The sequence below is a fragment of the Lonchura striata genome, chromosome 2 (genome assembly GCF_050655825.1).
Source record: "Lonchura striata isolate lonStrDom1 chromosome 2, ASM5065582v1, whole genome shotgun sequence".
Classification (NCBI taxonomy): Eukaryota; Metazoa; Chordata; class Aves; order Passeriformes; family Estrildidae; genus Lonchura; species Lonchura striata.
Window position 1 is genome coordinate 114244592 of NC_140704.1, and position 20032 is coordinate 114264623.

The 20032-nt window shown below is 33.9% G+C and overlaps 1 protein-coding gene across 1 annotated transcript; it reads right to left on the reverse strand.

The window, feature by feature from the left end:
- Positions 1 to 109: 109 nt before the first annotated feature.
- On the reverse strand, positions 110 to 13693 carry LOC146768381 (uncharacterized). The gene is made up of 5 exons (XM_085561572.1): positions 13685 to 13693; positions 10645 to 10849; positions 10229 to 10302; positions 2028 to 2108; positions 110 to 958 (listed from the first exon to the last, which is right to left on the reverse strand). Exons 1-5 carry the CDS (start codon positions 13691 to 13693, stop codon positions 953 to 955), a joined length of 375 nt encoding a protein of 124 aa, XP_085417698.1. The 3' UTR covers positions 110 to 952.
- Positions 13694 to 20032: the final 6339 nt, after the last annotated feature.

Below are 20032 nucleotides of genomic sequence, written 5' to 3' on the forward strand. Positions count from 1 at the left end.
TGGTACATTCAGCTTCTCAGAGATCCTCCGTATTTTATATTCTGGATTCCACTTGATCCTTAGCAGGACCTATTTATCAAATGGGCAACCCACAATGATACTGAGCATGTACAAGAGAATGAATTTCATATTTATTTGCACTTGTATATATACACACATATATATATATACACACATTCATGTAAAAAAAAAAAAAACAGATTCTTTTGTGAGCATCTACATTTTCAAGGCATTTTCTACTGATTCAACAGGAGCTGTCAATTAACTGAAAACTCATTCAGACTCTGGGAGAAACTCCAGTTCAGATTTTATGATACAAAGTACAAGATTTAAAAATTAATTATAGCAAATATGGTAGAAAATGTGAAAACATGTAAATAAAATAGAGCACTATTATGCATGATGTAAAAGTGTATCACATGCCATCTAAGATTAAAAAAATCTGCTAACTTCAGAGGACAATTATGCTGTCCCACTACCTGTACACATTATTCCTGATGATTTAAGAAGATAAGAAATACTAGGTAGATATGTGCCCAGAAATGAAAAATATGCAGGTAACTTACAGGACTGTAAAATGGTTATGATATTTTTAATAATTAAAGCAGAAAAATAATACTAAAACAAAATAATGAACAAGAGGTCTCTACTGAATCTACCACCTCTAATTTTAAAATCCATATTTATATTTTTACTCTTACGGAGGATCTTAACTCTTAAACATACAAAATATTTAGGCATTAATGTACTTTCCAATATCAGATACTCATTTACTTGCTTGTTTTATAAATATTCAAGACTCACTTTGCTGTTCCAACATTTTACATCTTCCTGGATTTCTGCTTTTTGCTTCACTAACTCCTCAAGGTGTTTTTCATCCTTTATAATCTTCTCTTCTGTTTCTTTTAACTTCCTACAGTATTCGGTCCAAGTAAAATCAGAATGCTTTAGCTCATTCCTAATAGAAATACACACAAAATGAATCCATAAATTTGGAAATACGCCAAGGTAGTCCCTCTCCATAAAGGAAAATGTAAAACAGATCTGAAATAGTAAAGGTTTATTTTGATTCTCTACTATATTCCTTGAACAGGTAAGCATGACATAACTTCAAAATATCCACCCTGGGAGGTTCATGCAATTTCAGCCAGAAATGCTCATGCTACCAGTTCACTCTCACTTAAAGCCTGCCAACATTATGACTTCTAATTGGACCTCTGAGCAGGCATTGCAGTAGCTAAAGAAAGGCTTTTTTTCATACCTCACATGTTAACTAAACAAAATAGGAGTCAACACTCTGCTAGTGGCTGAATCTAGTTCAGAGCCATCCTCACTTAACCAACCCACTGCGCTGTAATTTTGTGGACAAATGTCATTTGCGAATTAAATTTTTCAGTAACATCAATTGTTCATGCCAAAATGAAATTGAAGGCAAGGTTAAAGGAGGGGTTAACGACTTGACTTTCACTCTGAATAGCACATTGAGGAGCACTATAGAAAGGAAAACTTGCCACAATTACAGAACAAGATACTAATAACTACAATTGTCAGGAAAACACTCCCATGAGACATGGTTATAGATTTCATTATAGGCTGCAAAAATGCCTTTTTTGTTTTTTTTTAAATTTGTGAATAGATTTGACAAACAGGCAAAAGAAATAGAGGTATATCAGGTAAACATTTTAAAATGGCTGCTGGCATTTGACCATTATTTTTTATTACTGTTTCAGCAGGCAGAAAAAGTTTCCTCCATGCTGCCAAGAGAACTGTTCTGGTCAATAACATATTCTAAAGTGTGTCTTATATTGTAAAATAAATCCACCACTTCAGATCTAAGACCAACAGTACTTGAGTTTTAGAGACAACTATTGAAGTACAACCCAAAAACACCCCTGCAATAAGACAAGAGGAAACAATCATAAAGCTGCTTCATTGCTAATTCAAGAGTCTTTTCTGCAAGATTGTTTAAGAGACACTCTTCATTTAATCACTTCCAAGATTTCATTAATGCTGAAGTAAAGGCTTACCTTGCCAGGTGTCACAGGCTGTGAATAGCACAAGCATGAAGCCCAGCCTTTGAACTCCTCCACTTTGAACTCCTCCACTTCCTTAGGTCCCACCACCCATGAAAGAGACATATAAATAGTATTTGGCATTATTCTAACAACAGACATGTAACAGTCATAGGCTGTAATTTTCTTCTCATATTGCCTATCAGCTACAACTTTCTGAGTCGTAGCTGTCATGAAAAATTACAGCACCATCAGCCACAATGCGTGTGTAAGCCACGGACTGTACCGCGTGATTTATAACAGCCTCAGTATTTTCAGTTTCATGCAATCTTCATCATTTTCTCAGTGATGGTACTGAACATAAAGAAAAGAGTATGAACTGCAGAGCAGTCTTTCAAGTCTGTGCCACCACAAATCTTTCTCATGCCTATCAACACTACGTTATTCTAGTCCTCCTCAGATGGCAGCTGAAGGGATCTAATTCCTCTGTAATCTAAGCACAATTTTAGTTAGCAGTTAAGCAAATCGCTGCAAAAAAATTAAAATACACAGTAAAACAAACAAACAAACAAACAAAAAACCTCCTCTCCCCCCCCCCCAAAAAAAAAAAACCCACAAAAAAAAACAACCTACAAACAAAAAATCCCAAAAAATCAGAACTCCTAAAAACCCCAAAAATAAACACTTCACTGAGGGGTAGAAAAAATAGTTTTCTACTTGACTTTTTCTGAAAATGCTGATATTCCTAAAAGCACTGGTATCATTAACATTTACAGTTTAATTCACAGTCACGCAAAACAGGTTACAGAGAGCACAAGAGTCTATGTCACTATCATGTGATATGAAAAGAAAATTGTATAAATAGGTGAAACATAGATACATGGCATATTTCTGTCAGTATAGATGATTAGTTTTGGTATTATTTATCTATTGCCATTATCATGGGAATTTTACTTATGTAATGACTTCTTTCAAAAGAACAAAGAAATTTTAAAGCATCTCAGAACAAAGGTTAACTACAGGAAAACACCACACTTCCTTTCTTGCACATGAAACAATCTCAAGTGCCCCAATTTCCCCCAAGACTACCACAAACCCCAGAAAAACTGCCCATGCTGCCCTACAACTACTAAGCAAGCTAACAGCTGTGACACAATGACAGAATACAGACTGGACTGAACAAAATCTTGTACAAAAAAACCTTTAAAAAGTGAAGTAGTCACAAGCCAAGAAAAAAAAGTTCTAATATTAATAAAACAATGAAGAAGTAAGATCAGATGATCAATTTTCATTGAAAAAATAGGTTGGAGGGTGGTATCTCAAAATCCCATATCTGTTGTTCTGATATATTTACAAATTATGTGAAAGTGCAGGAGCAGTGAAATTAAAAGTCTGCAAAGAATTTGATTATAATTGGAAAGGTCAAAATTAGCTTAAAAACTTTAGAAAAATTTCAGGACAATCTAAGTAACTGGGAAATAACACAGCACATACCATTGCCTGTCCAAACTCTAAGTAGAAGATGAGAGAAATTAAGCAGATCTTAAAATTATAAATTAGTTGTTTCTATTTGAGAGAAACATGTACATATTTCCACAAACACTCAGAAAGCCTACTCAACATTTACCACATTTAAAGCTAAGAAGTTTAAATTAAGCAAGAGATGGGATGGGAATTTTTAGAATAAGAAATGAAAGTAACACATCCCTCTTAAAGACAGTGACATGGCTTAAATTTGAAGATTTTTTTGTATTACCTTTCAACCCATTTCAGGAAACTATATCACAGAAATGAAAAGAAATCAGAGGGCATCATAGAAAGGTCCTAAAATACAGAATTCTTTGTAAAGCACATTGAAAATAATGAAAATTGTTTTAGAAAAAAGAAAGGAATAATAAACAAAGAAGTCCAAAGTCACCGAGAATATAGCCTAGTGAAAAAAGTTGAGAAAACACAGAAATATTTATTATTACGTACACCTTAAAACTTCAACTCCTAAACTGCAGCAATTTGTCTACACCAGAAAAAAACAGAATAGCTTCTGATCACACTCTATAAATATGGATCAATAAAGAATAAAGTTTAATAGTACATATATGATGGACGAGTAAAAAAAAAATAAGGAAAATCGGAAAGAAAATATACTTTTAACAATATTTTTTCCGGTGTTACATGATAAAATCATCTTCAGCAACAGTTACTGTAATCAGAGTATCTGAATGCATAGTAATAAATCACATGACATTTTGGTAATACATCTTACTCAGTACCTGAGCTTTGCCATAATTAAAATCAACATGAGGTTTGCAATGAACTTAACAAGTTACAGAATCAAGGTCCATGCTTTCTGATTTCTCTCAGCTGGAACCCACAAAGGAGCTAATGAGTATTTGATCAGTTCATCTCCATATACATATTTAAACAATAATTAAAATTCCAAACATTATGAAGACATTGTGAAGCTTGCATTCCCAGGCTCATATACATTAAAAACAAGTATTGTTTCATACTCTTCACACAACTTTTCTTTTGCTTTGACATACATAGTGATGCTAACTGAAGAATTATGTGGCAATTTTCAGAAGTAACTCCAGCTTTGTCAAGTGTTATTACAAAATTCTGATCTCAGGTTTTGTGTAATAGAATACTTCCACTTTAGCTATATATCTGAACAAACTTTAATTTTTCATATACTAATATTCTTTTCAGAGTGTAAACTAGGTTCTGAAATTAAGAAGTTAAATCTTAGTTAACTAAAAATAAATGTGTTGATTGTGGATCTACCTTAGAGGTAATAAAATATAATTAGCAAAAATATCTCTAATATAGTGTCAAAATTATTCTGACTCAATAAAACCAAGTCTTAGAAATTCACTGTAGAGGTTATGATCAAAGCAGGAAAAATTTAGACATGGTGAAAAAAGAAACAAGTCAGAGAGAGACATTTAGATCTCCAGTATTGCTAAACTATCCATCTGAGAGAAAAATCTATTTTTTTTGATCCTACACTGACTCATCCTTCCTGAAACATGGACAGTTTGATCATATTACAAGTACATCACCACTTCACGAGTGCAAGGCCAGAACTCCTCAAACAGCAACATTGTTTGAGTGAATGCATTTTACTGAGATGCCTCCTGCTCCCATATTAGGGGTGAACTTGTTATGGAGAGAGCTGTGATCCTTCTTTAGTTCTGCTGTTTAGTGCCAATCACAAAGAGCTCCACGGTGATGGGGTATCTCAGAGAAATGGGATTATTGCATCTAAGCAACATTCCCTTGTTCAAGAATGTGTCGGAAAGGTTTCTGCTCTGACCTGCAAGCACGGATCTCCCTGGATAGCAGACATCAAAAGCACCCATCTTATTAGCCAAAGAAATGAGTTTCTGATGTTGATAATACCTAGGTCAAAATATACTGTAAGAGAGCCCTGTTTTTCAAATGTCAGGGTTACTTTCTGCTCCAGGGCTAAATAACTTGTGAGATTCTGAGGCAGGCAGCAAGTACTCCTGTGGGACTAAAAGAGGTATTTCACGGTCTTGAGCAGTAAACAGTTTTTGAAATAAACTCACATTATTTTCATCAGGTGCAGCTCTTAACTATGGCATATAGATTTCCATAAACAGTAAGCAAAACAACCACAGTTATTAATTCCAATTATTTCTTGAAGAAAGAACTTAAAATTTAAAACCAAGAGAAAATGTCTGCAGACACTATGACCTCTTCTTTATTTATCTCTGAGAGTGGTCCTTTCACAGAGGTGACCAAGACATCTCACTCCCAAATTCTACTGTGTGCCTTGTTTTAATTAAATGCATCTAACTAGAGAAATTAACATACATTTTAAATAGAATAAAAATTTTTCCTATTTGGTGCATCAAATGAAAATGTCACTCATGGTACCCTCTACTCTCTCAGTTCCTTGAAGATTTTGTTTTGGACTTCATGGTAGATAAGCCTACAAAAGAGATTTCACTGACTGAATGCAGGCATTACAATGGGCAATGTGTAAGTATACTGGTTTGGGTGGAGATCAAATTAATTTTCCTCAGAGTAGCAAGCAGGAGGCTATGTTGGGGTTTTGTGCTGGCAGTGGTGCCGTCTCAACACAGGGATGTTAGCAGGGCTTACACAGAGTCAAGCTCGTTTCTGTGCTTCACCCTACCAGGCTGGGGGTGCAGAAGGAGATGAAGCAGACACAGCCAGGACAGCAGACCCCAGCTGACCAAAGGGATATCCCACACCATGTGGCATCATGCTTAGCAAATCAAGTTGCAGGGAGGAAGGGGTTGTTTGTCAGTGACGCTGTTTGTCTTCTAAAGCAAAAGTCAGATGGGATGGATCTCGGCTTTCATGGAGATGGCTGAACACCTGCCTGCCCATGGAAGTGGCAGCTTATTTTCTTGCTTTGTTCTCCTTGTGTATATTTGAACTGTTTTTATTTCTACCAGTGGCTTTTTTCATTTTTACCCTTCTGATTCTCCACACCATCCTGGGTCAGGGAAAGGGAGCAAGATGCTGTGTGGGGCTCAGGTGCCCACTGAGGTCAAACCACAATAATCAGTTATTCATATTGCTTACCTTTTGTCGTTTTAAAAAGTCTGGCCATGTGCTGCTGGCTTGTAAACAATGAAAATGACAAAGTTTATTTCTGCTATTAACAACCTCTGGAGTTCAATGATTTCTTGGCAGAGATGGGTTGGTCTATGGCATAAGATTCTTAGGTATATACAGATGAAAATGACATTTGGCAAATAGGGATTCACTGAGCAGAAGTGAATAACAGCTCTTACAGGTATTACCCCTGTTCTTGTGGGAAGAGTAACTCTTGTAGCTCACAGTCATATTTAAATGCATAGAAAAAGACTGTCACAGCATTGTGGAGTCACCCAGTTGTCTTGCAGATACAGACAGCCCATCTCCTTGAGGAATCTAATGCTGCTGCCAGGAACCTCATGAAATTCCACTGTTAGTCCAATAAACAAAATTCTCTTCTTCAAATGATCTCCTCTACAAAACATCAGTATGTTGCATTCACAGCACCTCCTGTGAGCTGAATGGATCGGTGTATGGAAACAGAGATCCTGCAGCAAGAGAACATCAGTGTCTTCATTTTGAAGAGACATGGCAGTAACCCGAGATGACAAATGAATCTGTAGATAACAGACACCCTTTAAAGTCCTCATTTCTTTACAAAATAAGAAATTCAGTAACAAGAAATATTTCTTCAGCTCTGTAAGTGCTCCTTTACAGCTCTTTGTAAACTAATGAGGCCAACTCTATATAGACTTCAAATGAAAATGATCCTTTAGAAGAAACAGGGAACAGGAAATGGACAATCCCTTGCAATGACTGTGCTGGATGGGAAAGGGACATTTACTGAAATGAAGTTACCAAGGACACCAGTTTGCACATAGAACTCAATCATTAGCATTAGACTTACTGACTTGAATGAAGCATCAGTGATCAGGACAGATTTTCAACCCCTGCTATACCTGAGGCATGTTTTACCATCAGCTCTCTGGAATATCAGAACAGTACATGCTGACCCAACTCAGGTAGCACAGAGCATAACTTGAACTATGAAGCTGGCCTATAAAATCCTAGTGAACCCAGGTAGTTCTTAATCAATAGGATGCACCAAATTTCATTATTTACTATGAAATTTATATACTCCATAATTACCATGCTCAGTTTTTTAAATACCTGATATTTGAAGAACAGGTGCTGTCACATGGCTGCGGAACCAAAATGTCTGCTATGACTACTCAAGATATTTCGAAAATTTATTACTGTCTTTCAATTATTCCTGTGAGCTTTCCTCACCTCAAGCTAAAAAGAAAAGGCCACTGTGTCACTTGCTATTTTGCCAGATAAAAGCTGTCAATGAGCCATTGGCATATGCAGCAAAGTCAAGTGTAACCTCCTACCAAACAGCAAAGACTTGATATTCTTGTTCTTTGGCACAGTTATTCTTGGTGCTGACTCTTTGTCTGTATATTCAGAGATAGAAAGTGAATGGCTATTAGTGGTGTCCAATTGTTGCTGTAGCTCTACTTGGTAATCCAGCAGTTAATAGCCTAACAAGAGGTTAGAGCAAGGAAACTCCAACATAAGCCACTGCCATATAGCAGCTACCTTGCAATACAATAATGTTGTTGGTTTGCTAAAAAATTAAAAAGATAGAAAATGTATTTTGATAAATTCCAGTAATTTGTGCAGTGAATAAGAATGATGGCAGAATGTCCCTTCAAAGGGATTCAAAATTCATGAGTAAGCAATATAAGGTAAAACTGGCATGCTTTAGGAGTTGCTTCATGGAACTTTATATTTGGATATAATTCTGGACATCATGTCTTTCTTATTCTGCTAATTCAAACTAAGACAAAAGAGGCAAACACTTATGTAAAATTCTATTATTTTAATTGAAGAAAAAAACAAGAAGAATTTAAAATAATTTCTACAAGAAAATTTTCTATAATTTGGTTGCCTCCATTTAATCCAACAGGAAATTATAATGCCATAGTGGACATATCTTACTTCTATTGACTCAACAGCATCTCAGCATATTTAATTTTCTCATACATACATGCATCTTTCTTCAGATTCTTCATCATCCTTTTCATTGCCTTTTGTGTTTCTATGAGTTCACAATGAACATCACTGCATATTTTTGATGTTAGAAAACAAGTTTTCTGAAGTATTTTATATTAAAAAGCATACATAATATTTGAAATTTTAAAATAATCCAGGATTTGTCTAATTCTTGACAGTTTAAAAATTGATGTTTAAATTTGAAGGGCCAGGGAAAGATAACACAATATGTTGTAAAATTGCATAATTTAAAAAAAACGCTAGCAAGAGGGCTTTCATTCTGTTACAGAATTTTGGAATTGTTTTGCAAAGGTGGCTACTTTCATGGGAAGATAGTGACCTCTGGAGCAGAAAGAAAGAAATAATGTGCAAAGAAGTCACTGAGGTTTCGCTCAATAACCTGAAAAAATAATCACTGAAACATTTCCGAGAGGTTGTGCAGCCTTTGCAGACAATGCAATGACCACATTTTTTAATGAGATACATAATATTGGGACACTCGGTTTGTAACCCTCAAATAGAGATATGCATGTCTGTTGCCTATGCTTTTTAAAATATTACAAATATAAACAAAAAACATTATATAAAATCTTTATTAGAATCTAGCTTAAGTACACTGCTTAAATTAGTTCTCTGAATATTACAAACTAGAGATTCAAAATTACATAATTGTTTTAATTACAAAGGTAAGTATCAGCTGCTTTTTTAAGATCATGGCATGAAACCCCAAACCTTAGTAACAAACAGTTAAATCAGAGCACAATAAAAGTCACAGATAATTTACTTGACATTTAAAAATTCTGTTGAAATGAAATACATAAATAAGATAAATACATATAAGTAAAGACATATAAATACAGTAACAGTAAATCTAACTTCTTGTGCTCTGTGGTGCCAATTCTTGAAAAGAAAGAATAAAAACCCTCTGAAAAAAGGAGGGGTTTAAAATAGCCTTTAAAAAATATTTTAAGTCTACGTCATGAGTTGTATTGTAGTGCATCTTAATATGTTAGTTGCATATATCTTAGGACATTAACATGGAAAAAAGACATCCAACTTAAAAAATAAACTGTTACCAACTTGACTTTTAATTAGTATTTCAAACATATAGCATTGATAGAATGGTGATGTGTTTCATAAATAAGAAATAATTCATTATAGTTCTTACATTATTTGTGTAATAGCCAATTAACTTTTTCATTTTAGAAGTATTTTGACATGACTTCAGAGTTCCCCAAAACTGAATTTAAAATAAAACAAATTAAAAGAAACAACATTATGAATTACTTACAAAAAAAAAAAAAACCACCAAAACATTTTAGACTGTAAGTACCTTGAAAAAGAGATTGTACTCTAGATTCATACTTAACCAGTATTATAGAAAATATATGGAAAACATAATAAATATTCCTAATATCTGAACTTGAAGTAACACACAGTATCCCTCCAGCTTTAGAAATCAATTTTAAGCTACCTGCAACTTTGTTCTACTTTGATTATTTAGACTGGCATTCTACACATTAGGCATTTATCATAAAAAAGAAAAATATTATTAATATTAAAATCAATAAATAGCAATATAAATATCAATAAGCAGCTACATTAGAAAAAATATACATCACCATGAAAGAATAACTGAATCTTGTAAACCTTTTTTGACAGCTTCTGACATCTCCATAATCTGAAACACAGATGTCTGTGAAAAGATTGAAGAGAATGAATGCAAATATCATATATGTGACTTCTACATTTCCCAGGAAAAATCCCACATTAAATCATCTTACAAAGTTAGAATGAAATCATCTTACAAAGTTAGAATGATATTCCATATATACTTCAGAGACATTTATTAAAGGCTGGCAGCACTGTCCTCCCCGGGCTCTGCCAGCACTGAGTGCCTGTATGTAGTGGTATGGACATACAAAATGTAAAGCAGACTTTGGTACTTCCAGCAGACTACTGTGCTCTAAAAGGTGGAGAATATATCTCTACACAGTGGAAAGAAGCTAAGAAGCTTTGGTGTATGATGTGGATTTACCTTTCCATCCATCCTCCACAGCTGTGTCTTCAGATTCAGCTTTTCTTCCAGCAGAGGGCTGTGTTTCTTCACGAAGTCTATTTCCTCCTGAATCTCTCTGTTGGCTGTTTCGTACATATTTGGTTCTGTACCTGCAGCAGCTGACAGCTTTAACAATCAAAATGCCATCATAGCTCCAAGGTATATTAAACACACATTTAATATTCTGTTAAAAAGATAATTAGCATAACAAAATGTGGGTATCTGAATGACACCATGAATAACTAGTGAGATTAGGAAATATTTTGTCATAATGCTAAGACTTGTAAAATTTTGCTATAAGCTTCTTTGAAGGCCGAGAAAGGACACTGATGAGAAAATATCACCAGATGCAGCATGAGGAGTGGATCTGGTTTATAAACTCATACTTAGTTATGCTAGTATGTAAGACAAGCTCAAAGCTGGGGTGGTTTTGTTTTTATGAAGGAAATTAAAACACCTCGCCTAAAGGCATATGTAGAGGAGGCTATTATGACATAAGAACAGCTCTACAGAGCTTCCTAGCCCCCAGCTATGTTGATGTATGACATATGTTGGTGCAGAGAAAGAACAGGGCAAGTACAGATCCTACATCCTCTTGATACAAAAACTATTTTCAGTTCGAGGATACTTCCCGACAGGAAAGTTAAACTAAAGATACAAACTCATAACCAACAAACAAAACATTTTCTCATTGTCACACAGAAGTATTATCTTGTGGCTGCCACACAGTCAGTGTTAATTCAGTTTGCTGCATTTTCTTTTCTGACTTTGGCACACATTTCCTATGGGTCTTTACACAAAAATAGGTAACTAGACCACTGGTTGATGAATAGCAGCATGTATTTTATTTTATTTTGCCTCAGAAAAAAAAAGTTTATTACAGGTGGCGTTCTGCTGCAGAACGCCACCTGTAATTTTTCCCATTTTCTGACAGGAAATTTATTGGCATAAGGCTACAGAAAGTAAAGTAAGAATATCAGATGAGAAAAAAAAAATCAGATAATATCTCAAGAACAGTAAACTTTTCCATATATTTGAAAGAGAGAAGCATATTTTACTGATGTAAAAAACACTCTTGAGAAGTAGCTGTGAAATATTCAATACAATCCCTTAAGTCAATAAATCTTGCTGTGTTAACAAGACATAAATCCAAAATTTACAAAATTATTATTTCATTGCTACTATAAGTTAGATATATTGCAAGAACAAGTGGCTTTTCTACATAGCACAAAGTGGTGCATAACATGAAGATGAATAAAACGTGGTTTACATTGGATTTTTGTTCTATTTCAGAGAAAGTAATTTCTGAAGATTGTTTACATCAATGTAATTACCTGAGTGTGCTACAGGACATAGATGCAGCAGGAACTAGGAATAATGGAAATCAAGGTAAGTCTGAAGAAATAACAGGATTCAGTGTCTAATCTGAATGGGTCATGCAAAATCTTAATTAATCTTCTGGGTTTGTAATACTTAGATTAGAGATTATTATAGCATCCCTAAGGGTCTTTATCCTCAATTCCATGTCAGTATATTTTTTGTTTTAAAGACAATACTATGAAAAGTTATAATCCTGAAAATGACAGTATTTACTCCAAGGACATGACATCATACAGAGATAGCCCACTGATAACCCAAGGCAGAAGAAACTGGTCAATTTTCACAGCTAACTTAATACTGCTTTATTTCACCTCTAAAAAACGCTGCATCATTGCTTACATTAACAGACCAGTTAATGTATTAATTATATTTTATGGTTCTAAACTTTTGTTATTTAAAGAAAATACTACACGCTAAAGAAAAAGCAACAGAAATATAAAGCAACACACAAAGATAATTCACAGCTTCATCATTGTAAGTAAGAACATCACAAAAGAAAAAGTAACACCTCTGCATCTCAAATCCTTAGCTACTATGCTTGCAGTTCTTTATTCTGTAAAATTGACCTTCCAGTGTCACAGATTTACTCCTGAAAGCATTCTCTAACCTGTCAACAATTATTAGTTCAGAATCTTCATTCAATCTCTTCCTCTGTTTTCAGGGCATCATAAACAGTTTGTAAGAGGCAATTGATTTTTAGATGAGCAATCTTTGCAGACTGGGAGAACCTTAACACAGGTTTCTAATTTCCAAGTTAAGAGCTAGCACTGACTAAAGCAAACAAATATTTTTCTCCTATGCTGTTGGGGGTGTGTACTATTTGACACTTTGCCTTCAGGGAAGGGGGAAGAAAGGATTTGGACTAAACAACTGGCTTGTCTCCACTACACACTGATCTTCAGGTAATGCTTTCCCACCACTAAACACAGTCATGAGGACTCCTGCACTGCCACCACACTCTGGACTGTGACATGTTTGTCAAAGACCTCTGGGTGATGTACACCAGAATATGCACGAGTACATCCTTGATTTTACATCTAGCAACTTATTGTGAGAAATTATGCTGCTTTCCTAAAGCCTAGGTTCAGGCAGTACCTGCTTTTGCACATGGGCAAGAAAAAAACCAACAAACCGCGAAGCAGCTTTTTTTTTCTTTAATTGTATTGTGTATATACCTACAAAAGGTAATGAAAAAGTCCTCAGAATCTGAGGTTTAAAGGATACATATCAAGGGTTACATCAAATAATTAGTATTAAATATGTGAGAACTTTATTGAAATATATATTTTTTTAAAAAAACTAAATTATTTGTTTCAAGAAAAATTATTTCTGGTTTAATTTTTGGTTTAACCAAAATGTACTATTTTATAATTATATTTCAGCTTCTCACTTCTTGCCCTAAACTAAGTATTTATTATCATCTTAAAGTGTCTACTCTTATGTTATTTTTTAGAAAATGCTGAACTTTTCATAGAACTTCCCAATTTTTTCCCAGATATATATTCAAGTTTACCAAGTTCAGAAATATAAATATTGTAATCCTTTTACAGTACAGACAACTATAGTAATATCTGGATTTTTACTCTTGGTCGTGAGCTGACTGAAAAATTACAAATATTCTTAGTTTCAATATCAGTACCTTTTGCATGGCTGCGAGGAGTTGCTGAAGCCTCCAAAGTGACATGCAAACAATTTTCATGCCAAGCTTGTTCCTTCACTATTTCTGCAACTCCAAAGATCTTTCTCCCTCATGATCAGCCTTCAGCTACTTAATTAACTCAGTAACTTTGAATAGCAAAGCTTCTGTTTCCTGCTTCAAAGTTAATGTCTTTGCTGTCTTTAAAAATACATTAAAAATATTTTTTTAATGAAAACTTAATCATATGCTCTTCAGTTGAGCTTCATTCTCAACACAAAGCTGGCCTGTTCACAGTAAGCACAATTGGTTACATTTCTGTCTTTAAAAATAGATTATAATTGTTCCTTATGAAGGCTTAAACACACACTCCGAATTCCAGCTCCTTTCTCAGGATAAAGCTGACTCTTCACATCTGTCAAGGCAAAACAACTGGTTACAAACACAACTTTCACATTCAATAAGATTTTCCTCCAGCTTATTTCAAATGCAAAGCACAACAAAAATGTGTTAATATAGTTGGAACAAAATTTTTCATCATTGTGTCTTTGTTTGGGTAAGTAATCTCCAAATAACAGTACAAGCTCCTAATTATCTCTATTTTGTTAAGAAAAAATATTTAATTTTCTAAATATGTTTCAATTAATTCATTAAAGTCTTTGGCGTTCTAAGAATATTCAATATAATATCTCAACAACAGTGTTTTACTGGTGATGCACCAAACAATCATTTCATTCTGTGGCATTTGGTCTAGGGTTTTCTTTGGGATTTTTATTTCATAAAGGATTCTTTGAGATCATCATCCACTGTCCTGATCTACAAAAAATAGGAGTTATACAAGCAAGGGTCCAAGACACTTCTCTTTTGATTCCACAGACAATAATTTCCTAAATTATTTTTATTAAAAACTGCAAGCATTTAAAAGAAGGGAAACTACCTAAAATCTGGAGTGAAATTTTAGCCTTACTGTTATCAACAAAAATTTTATCACACAATTTACTGCAGATGGGATTGCCTCAGGCTAGTAGTACTTAAAAGGTTGCACACTGGTTTAAAAAAATGCACACAATCTCTTTAATATTTAAAACTTAGTTAAAAAATGCATAGTCTACTGAAGATGCAAACTATATGAAAAAGAATTCTTTGTTGTGAGTATATTACAAATATCCTGTAAGAGCAATGTGGTTATTTCTTTTTACAAAAGAAACTAAATGAAAAAATATTCTAGAGTTTCAATACCCAACGCAACCAGTTTAGTTGGTTCAAATCCAAGAGAGGTTAAAACATGGCATAGATCTAAATACAGAGTTGTAAATTATCTTCTTCCGAATAAGATGATTTACCAGTACTTAATATATCATTTAAATGTATGTGACTTTCAGCTTGACAGATGATACACACAGATTTCAAAGGATACCCACATCATTTACATAACACATGGAATAGGGAACAAAATTAATCTGCAAGCAAGAATGAGAAAGATGTAACACAAGAAGTCAAGAACACAAGCAAATCATTGCAATGAGCTCTTAAAAGGCTCACTAGCCTATTGGAGTTGAAAACAAAGGAGAAAATATAATTGCCATTCACTTATGTCCACGTGTGAGGCTTAAAGGGCACACAGGAGTGCATATGAGCTGCACATATAAAGCTAAGATGGAACCCCTGTGGTCATGGGGTTACATCACACACACCCCCACATAACTTGAGCACACATAAATATGAAAAAACTCTTGGAAGAGCACCACAAAAAATCCCTTTGCCATGAGGATACAGCAGACAAAAATCCTATCCCAAAAACAAATTGAGAGAAATACTATCAAAACCTTCCTAGCTCAACACAAAATACAGGGAATAGGAAAAAACACCTGTGCAGTAATGGAAAACAGCAAGACATTGGACAGGAAAGCTGGGTCCTGAAGAGGTATCAAATTAATTACAGAAACAGCAGTTTGATAAACAAGAATTAAATAAGTAGGCAAACAGAAAATAACTCAATAGGTGTATCTGACATGAAGCAAAGATAGCCAGGAAAATACAAGGTTTGTTGAGCAAAACAGCCAGGACAACAATTTCAGTGCATGAGATACAAAGATTAAAAGAGGAGTTTGAAGAGGGAAATGTAACTAGAACTACACCATAAGGTACCCTGCATCATGAAAAATTTAAAGTGAAAGATTCAGGCTTATTTTGTGTTCTTTCTGAGTTTCTGCCTTTGAAATATACCTGTATTGTATTGTATTACATATCTACTGGACACCTGGTTAGAAATAATTGATTATCAAATATATACATAAAATCATATGTAAACAATTAAAACCAAACCCCTCTATATTTGTAGTATAGTTATTTCATTCTATATGCCTGATTCTTATTTTTAAGTGCATTAATGAGACATTCTTACTATAGCAACCATACCTTTTCTCCTTTAAATTTGTAAGGTCACCATCTAAAGACTTCAGAATATTTTAAATCTCTGTATATTAAGTAACAGCAACTTAGAAGAGACGTGGAAAATATACACAAGACTAGCAGAAAAAAAATTAAGCTAACAATAAAATGAATAAACATCTGGACCTGTCAATGCTTATCCAATTAATGCATATTGATGACAAATTATGACATTGAAATAATTTCACTGTTCTCACATTTAAATAAAACTGAATGAGGCAATATAAATTTTCCAGTCAAATTAATGTCTATACTGTAAATCTAGATGTAGTTCATGCACCTTTGATTCTTGTATCATCTCTACTGTAGTTGCAGAAATTTCCCTGCAGAGTATTTAAAAGCATTTGTGGAATACTAATCTGAGACAGCTTTCCTGATGTGCTGCTATGATGACATTACTGCCAGTATTGCAGATAAATTATTTAAATATAACTTGTCTTTGTAGACAGCTATCAGATCTTCTTGCTGCAATGTAGACATATGCAAAATTTATTAACATTTGGAAAACACTTTTCCAGTAAAAGTGAATTATTTAAATTACACTAATCATGTTCTCAGAAAGGTTAATGGAAAGATTAAAATTATATACATATTGGAATGTTTCTTCATCTACCTACACATTTTTTAAGTTCCCTTTATTCTCATTTCTATTCATTTCTATCAATCTATATAAACTAGGAAAAGATCCTGTGCTGCTACAGGAAGAATCATAACATTTTCAATTTTGTCTTTCTATAATAATGAAACCTCTCAATCAAGGAATCCTGAAGTAGTGTTCATGAAAAAAAACATTGCTTACAATGAGAGATGGCACTCAGCTCCATTTGACACTCTATTCAAGACTAGTAACAAAATTATTTTACAAATGATATCATTGAATCAGCTTGACTCTCACTCATTATGCATGAACCTATTAATCTTGGTGATATATGGATATTGCATTATGATATTGTACTATACTGATTGCAATAAAATATTTTCATTTGCCAAAACTATTAAGTAGATGAAAAACATAATGGCTACTAAATTAAATTCTAAGGCACTATTTCAGGTAGTACATACCATATGAAATCAAATTTTTTATAAAAATCAACATAGTAATCCTGATTAATATGTATCTGATCCTATAAAGATAAAAATGTACCATGAATCTCCCAGTTGGAAGAATTTTGCCTCCTTTAATTTTAATTCCTGAATACGATTAATAACTTTGTCAATGCAGGGTAACAGAATATTTACAAAAGCACAGCAATATTGTCTTGTGGTGATCCACTTATTCTTGTCTGGAGAAAGTAAGATAATACAGAAGGCAGGCTGGTATCAGATTTTGTTGCCTGATTTTCTTACTTTAATTTGCAACTTTGCTAGCTCTGATCTTGAAGACGAACACAGAATGCAACAGCTCTGTCTATTACTTTGCACACAATTTGCTCTGATTCTTACTCCTTTTCTAATACAATGTCAACCACAAGGAGGGAGATTAAAAAAATGCTTGAAGAATATGAAGGAATAATTTCAAAGAAATGAGATATGATAAAGAGGGATAGGGTCAAAATACAATTCACTGTAACTAATCTACATAATTAATCCCAAATGAATAGATTCTTATGATTTTACATTAGTCCTCAGCAAGGATTTTGTCCAAAAAGAAAAAACATCACAATCCAAAAAGGCAAATGTGGCAGCTACTAGAAAAACACCCAGAGCAAAATCGAAAAGGTCACAAGGACTTAGAGACAAGCTTAGACTACTCTTATGTACACAATACTTAGTTCTAGCAAATGTTTGCTTCCACCTTATGAAGGGGTGAAGTTTCAGAACAGTAATTCCTGCGACGGGAATTTAAAGCTACATGACATGAACTGTTTTATGAGAACAGGCGGATTTCAGAATTATGTTTTCTTTAAACTCTGTTAGCCTTGTAGCTACTTAAATAAATTATGCTGTGTCACACTACTGAATGTTAACTATTGAGTTAATACACAGCACAGGAATTTGATTGCAGAGGTCACTAATGAGAGGTGTCAGGAACCAGAGCAAGAGACTGAAACCTAGCACTAGAGCTATTAAAAAATCTAAGAAGCTGTCCTACAAACATGAAACATTAACCCAATTAAGTTCAGAGGGATACAATGCTCCGATGTGACTTGGAGATGGACCAAAAATAACAACAGTAATAGAGATTAAACTGTAAAAGAGAACCAGACAACCTTCATATACAGTCTGTAGACTTTTTTTGTTAGGGTTTCTTTTAAAAGAATAATCTCAGTATTTTAGTTAATTAAAGTGCTAGCCTAAAACATTAACAGCCTGTATGTTACATAAGGCTCTTTTAACATAACTTTATCATAAACAGATGTACTGGAATGGAATAAATGGTTTGCAATATTTTGTTTAAAAAGGCAGCCCACAAAAATGGATAACAAAACCCATTTTCTAGACTCTTGCTCTGCCTGTTTTTAGAGCCAGAAACCTTCACAGGATGCCTGCACAGCACAATCCTGACAAAACCTATACAGACTTTGCCCAACATAGAAGTTCAGATTTTAAGACCAGCATTAATTTCACTTAGTTCTTCTTCTATTATGTAATTATATTGATTCTGTTTACATCACTAGAGCAACTAACAATATAGCCACTTTAAAAAGCCCTAGACTTTTGAAAAGCTTTAATTAAAAAGCATTGTTCTTCTACTGCTTTGGTCTTCCTTGATAAGTGCAAGTAATTTTACATGCAACTCTTCTAATCCCCTTATAAAAACAAGCTGGAAGTATAAAGTGGAATACATCAGTGATAAGTATCAGGTATATTCTTAGAAGTTAGCAAATCCATTTTCACTTTTTCTACTAAGGGAAATACAGCAACTAAACAGTTGATTACAAATTACAGACTGGACTCCATTTAAGTGAGGAAATTACAACTAAAAAGCAAACAAGAATGAAAACAACTCAATTTTAAACTATGTGACCTGTCTTCTTAAATTATATATGTTTTTTGGGATCTTATAACAGTGCTAACAAATACTAACTGCAAAAATGTGAAAACAAGATGGATAACCTATGAGATGAATTTTAACTAAGAAACTATCAGTGGAAGGTAGGTTTATAAGCTTGCAGACTGAAACATTGTCATTTCAGTGGACAGGAGACATATAAGACAGGAAAAAATTCAATTTATTTGCATGTAAATGTATAACTCAAATTTACTACAATAGAAAGCCCCATATTATTTATTTATGATTTACATAATTCAGGAAATAATAATGGCTGAAAACGTAAGTAGTTAAATCTCAGGACCACAAATTGAGGGAATTTACCAAAATAGTTCATCACCATTCCAGGCAGGCACCTTTTGGATGGTAGAATTAACATATTAGAAGTTCCTAGTAAATTGCTGAATTATCAACCTACAAAAAATGACTACTAAAAAAGAGCAGAAATACTCCACATCTATATTACAGTCTTCATCAACACAAAAAATATTGGGGAAAAAAAGCAGCTAGATTAAAGATTTTAAGTAATACTATGAAAAAATAGAGGTATGTTTATTCCCAGTTGTCTGAAATAGAAAATAGTTGCCGATTAGATGGTCAGAGCAAGCTCAAAAATTTGCACTTCACATTCTTCACACCTCAGTTTATTGATCCACCAAACTCAAACTCGAGCCTGTTCTAAAGAAATGCTAGAGGAATGTGAGTGTGCCAAGCTTGCCAGAAGAAATGCTGAGTCCATGTCTGACCTTTGACTCTCACTCCCACACACTGCAATGCAGACAGCATCATTGTTCTGCTGCCATAACAAGCTAACTGACTGGGAGGCTCCGGGCAATACCAAGAAATTTAAATACCTTTCCTACTAAAGCTATGGAAAAGGTATTTTTGAAAGAAATTTATAATACATA

What these genes read in the sequence shown, in the direction of transcription:
- LOC146768381 (XM_085561572.1), bottom strand. An exon ending in TGTGGAGGATGGATGGAAAG is followed by an intron (nt 10,303 to 10,644) that starts GTAAATCCACAT and finishes ATCTTTTCACAG; the next exon opens with ACATCTGTGTTTCAGATTAT. An exon ending in GATTCAGTTATTCTTTCATG is followed by an intron (nt 2,109 to 10,228) that starts GTGATGTATATT and finishes GTGGGACCTAAG; the next exon opens with GAAGTGGAGGAGTTCAAAGT.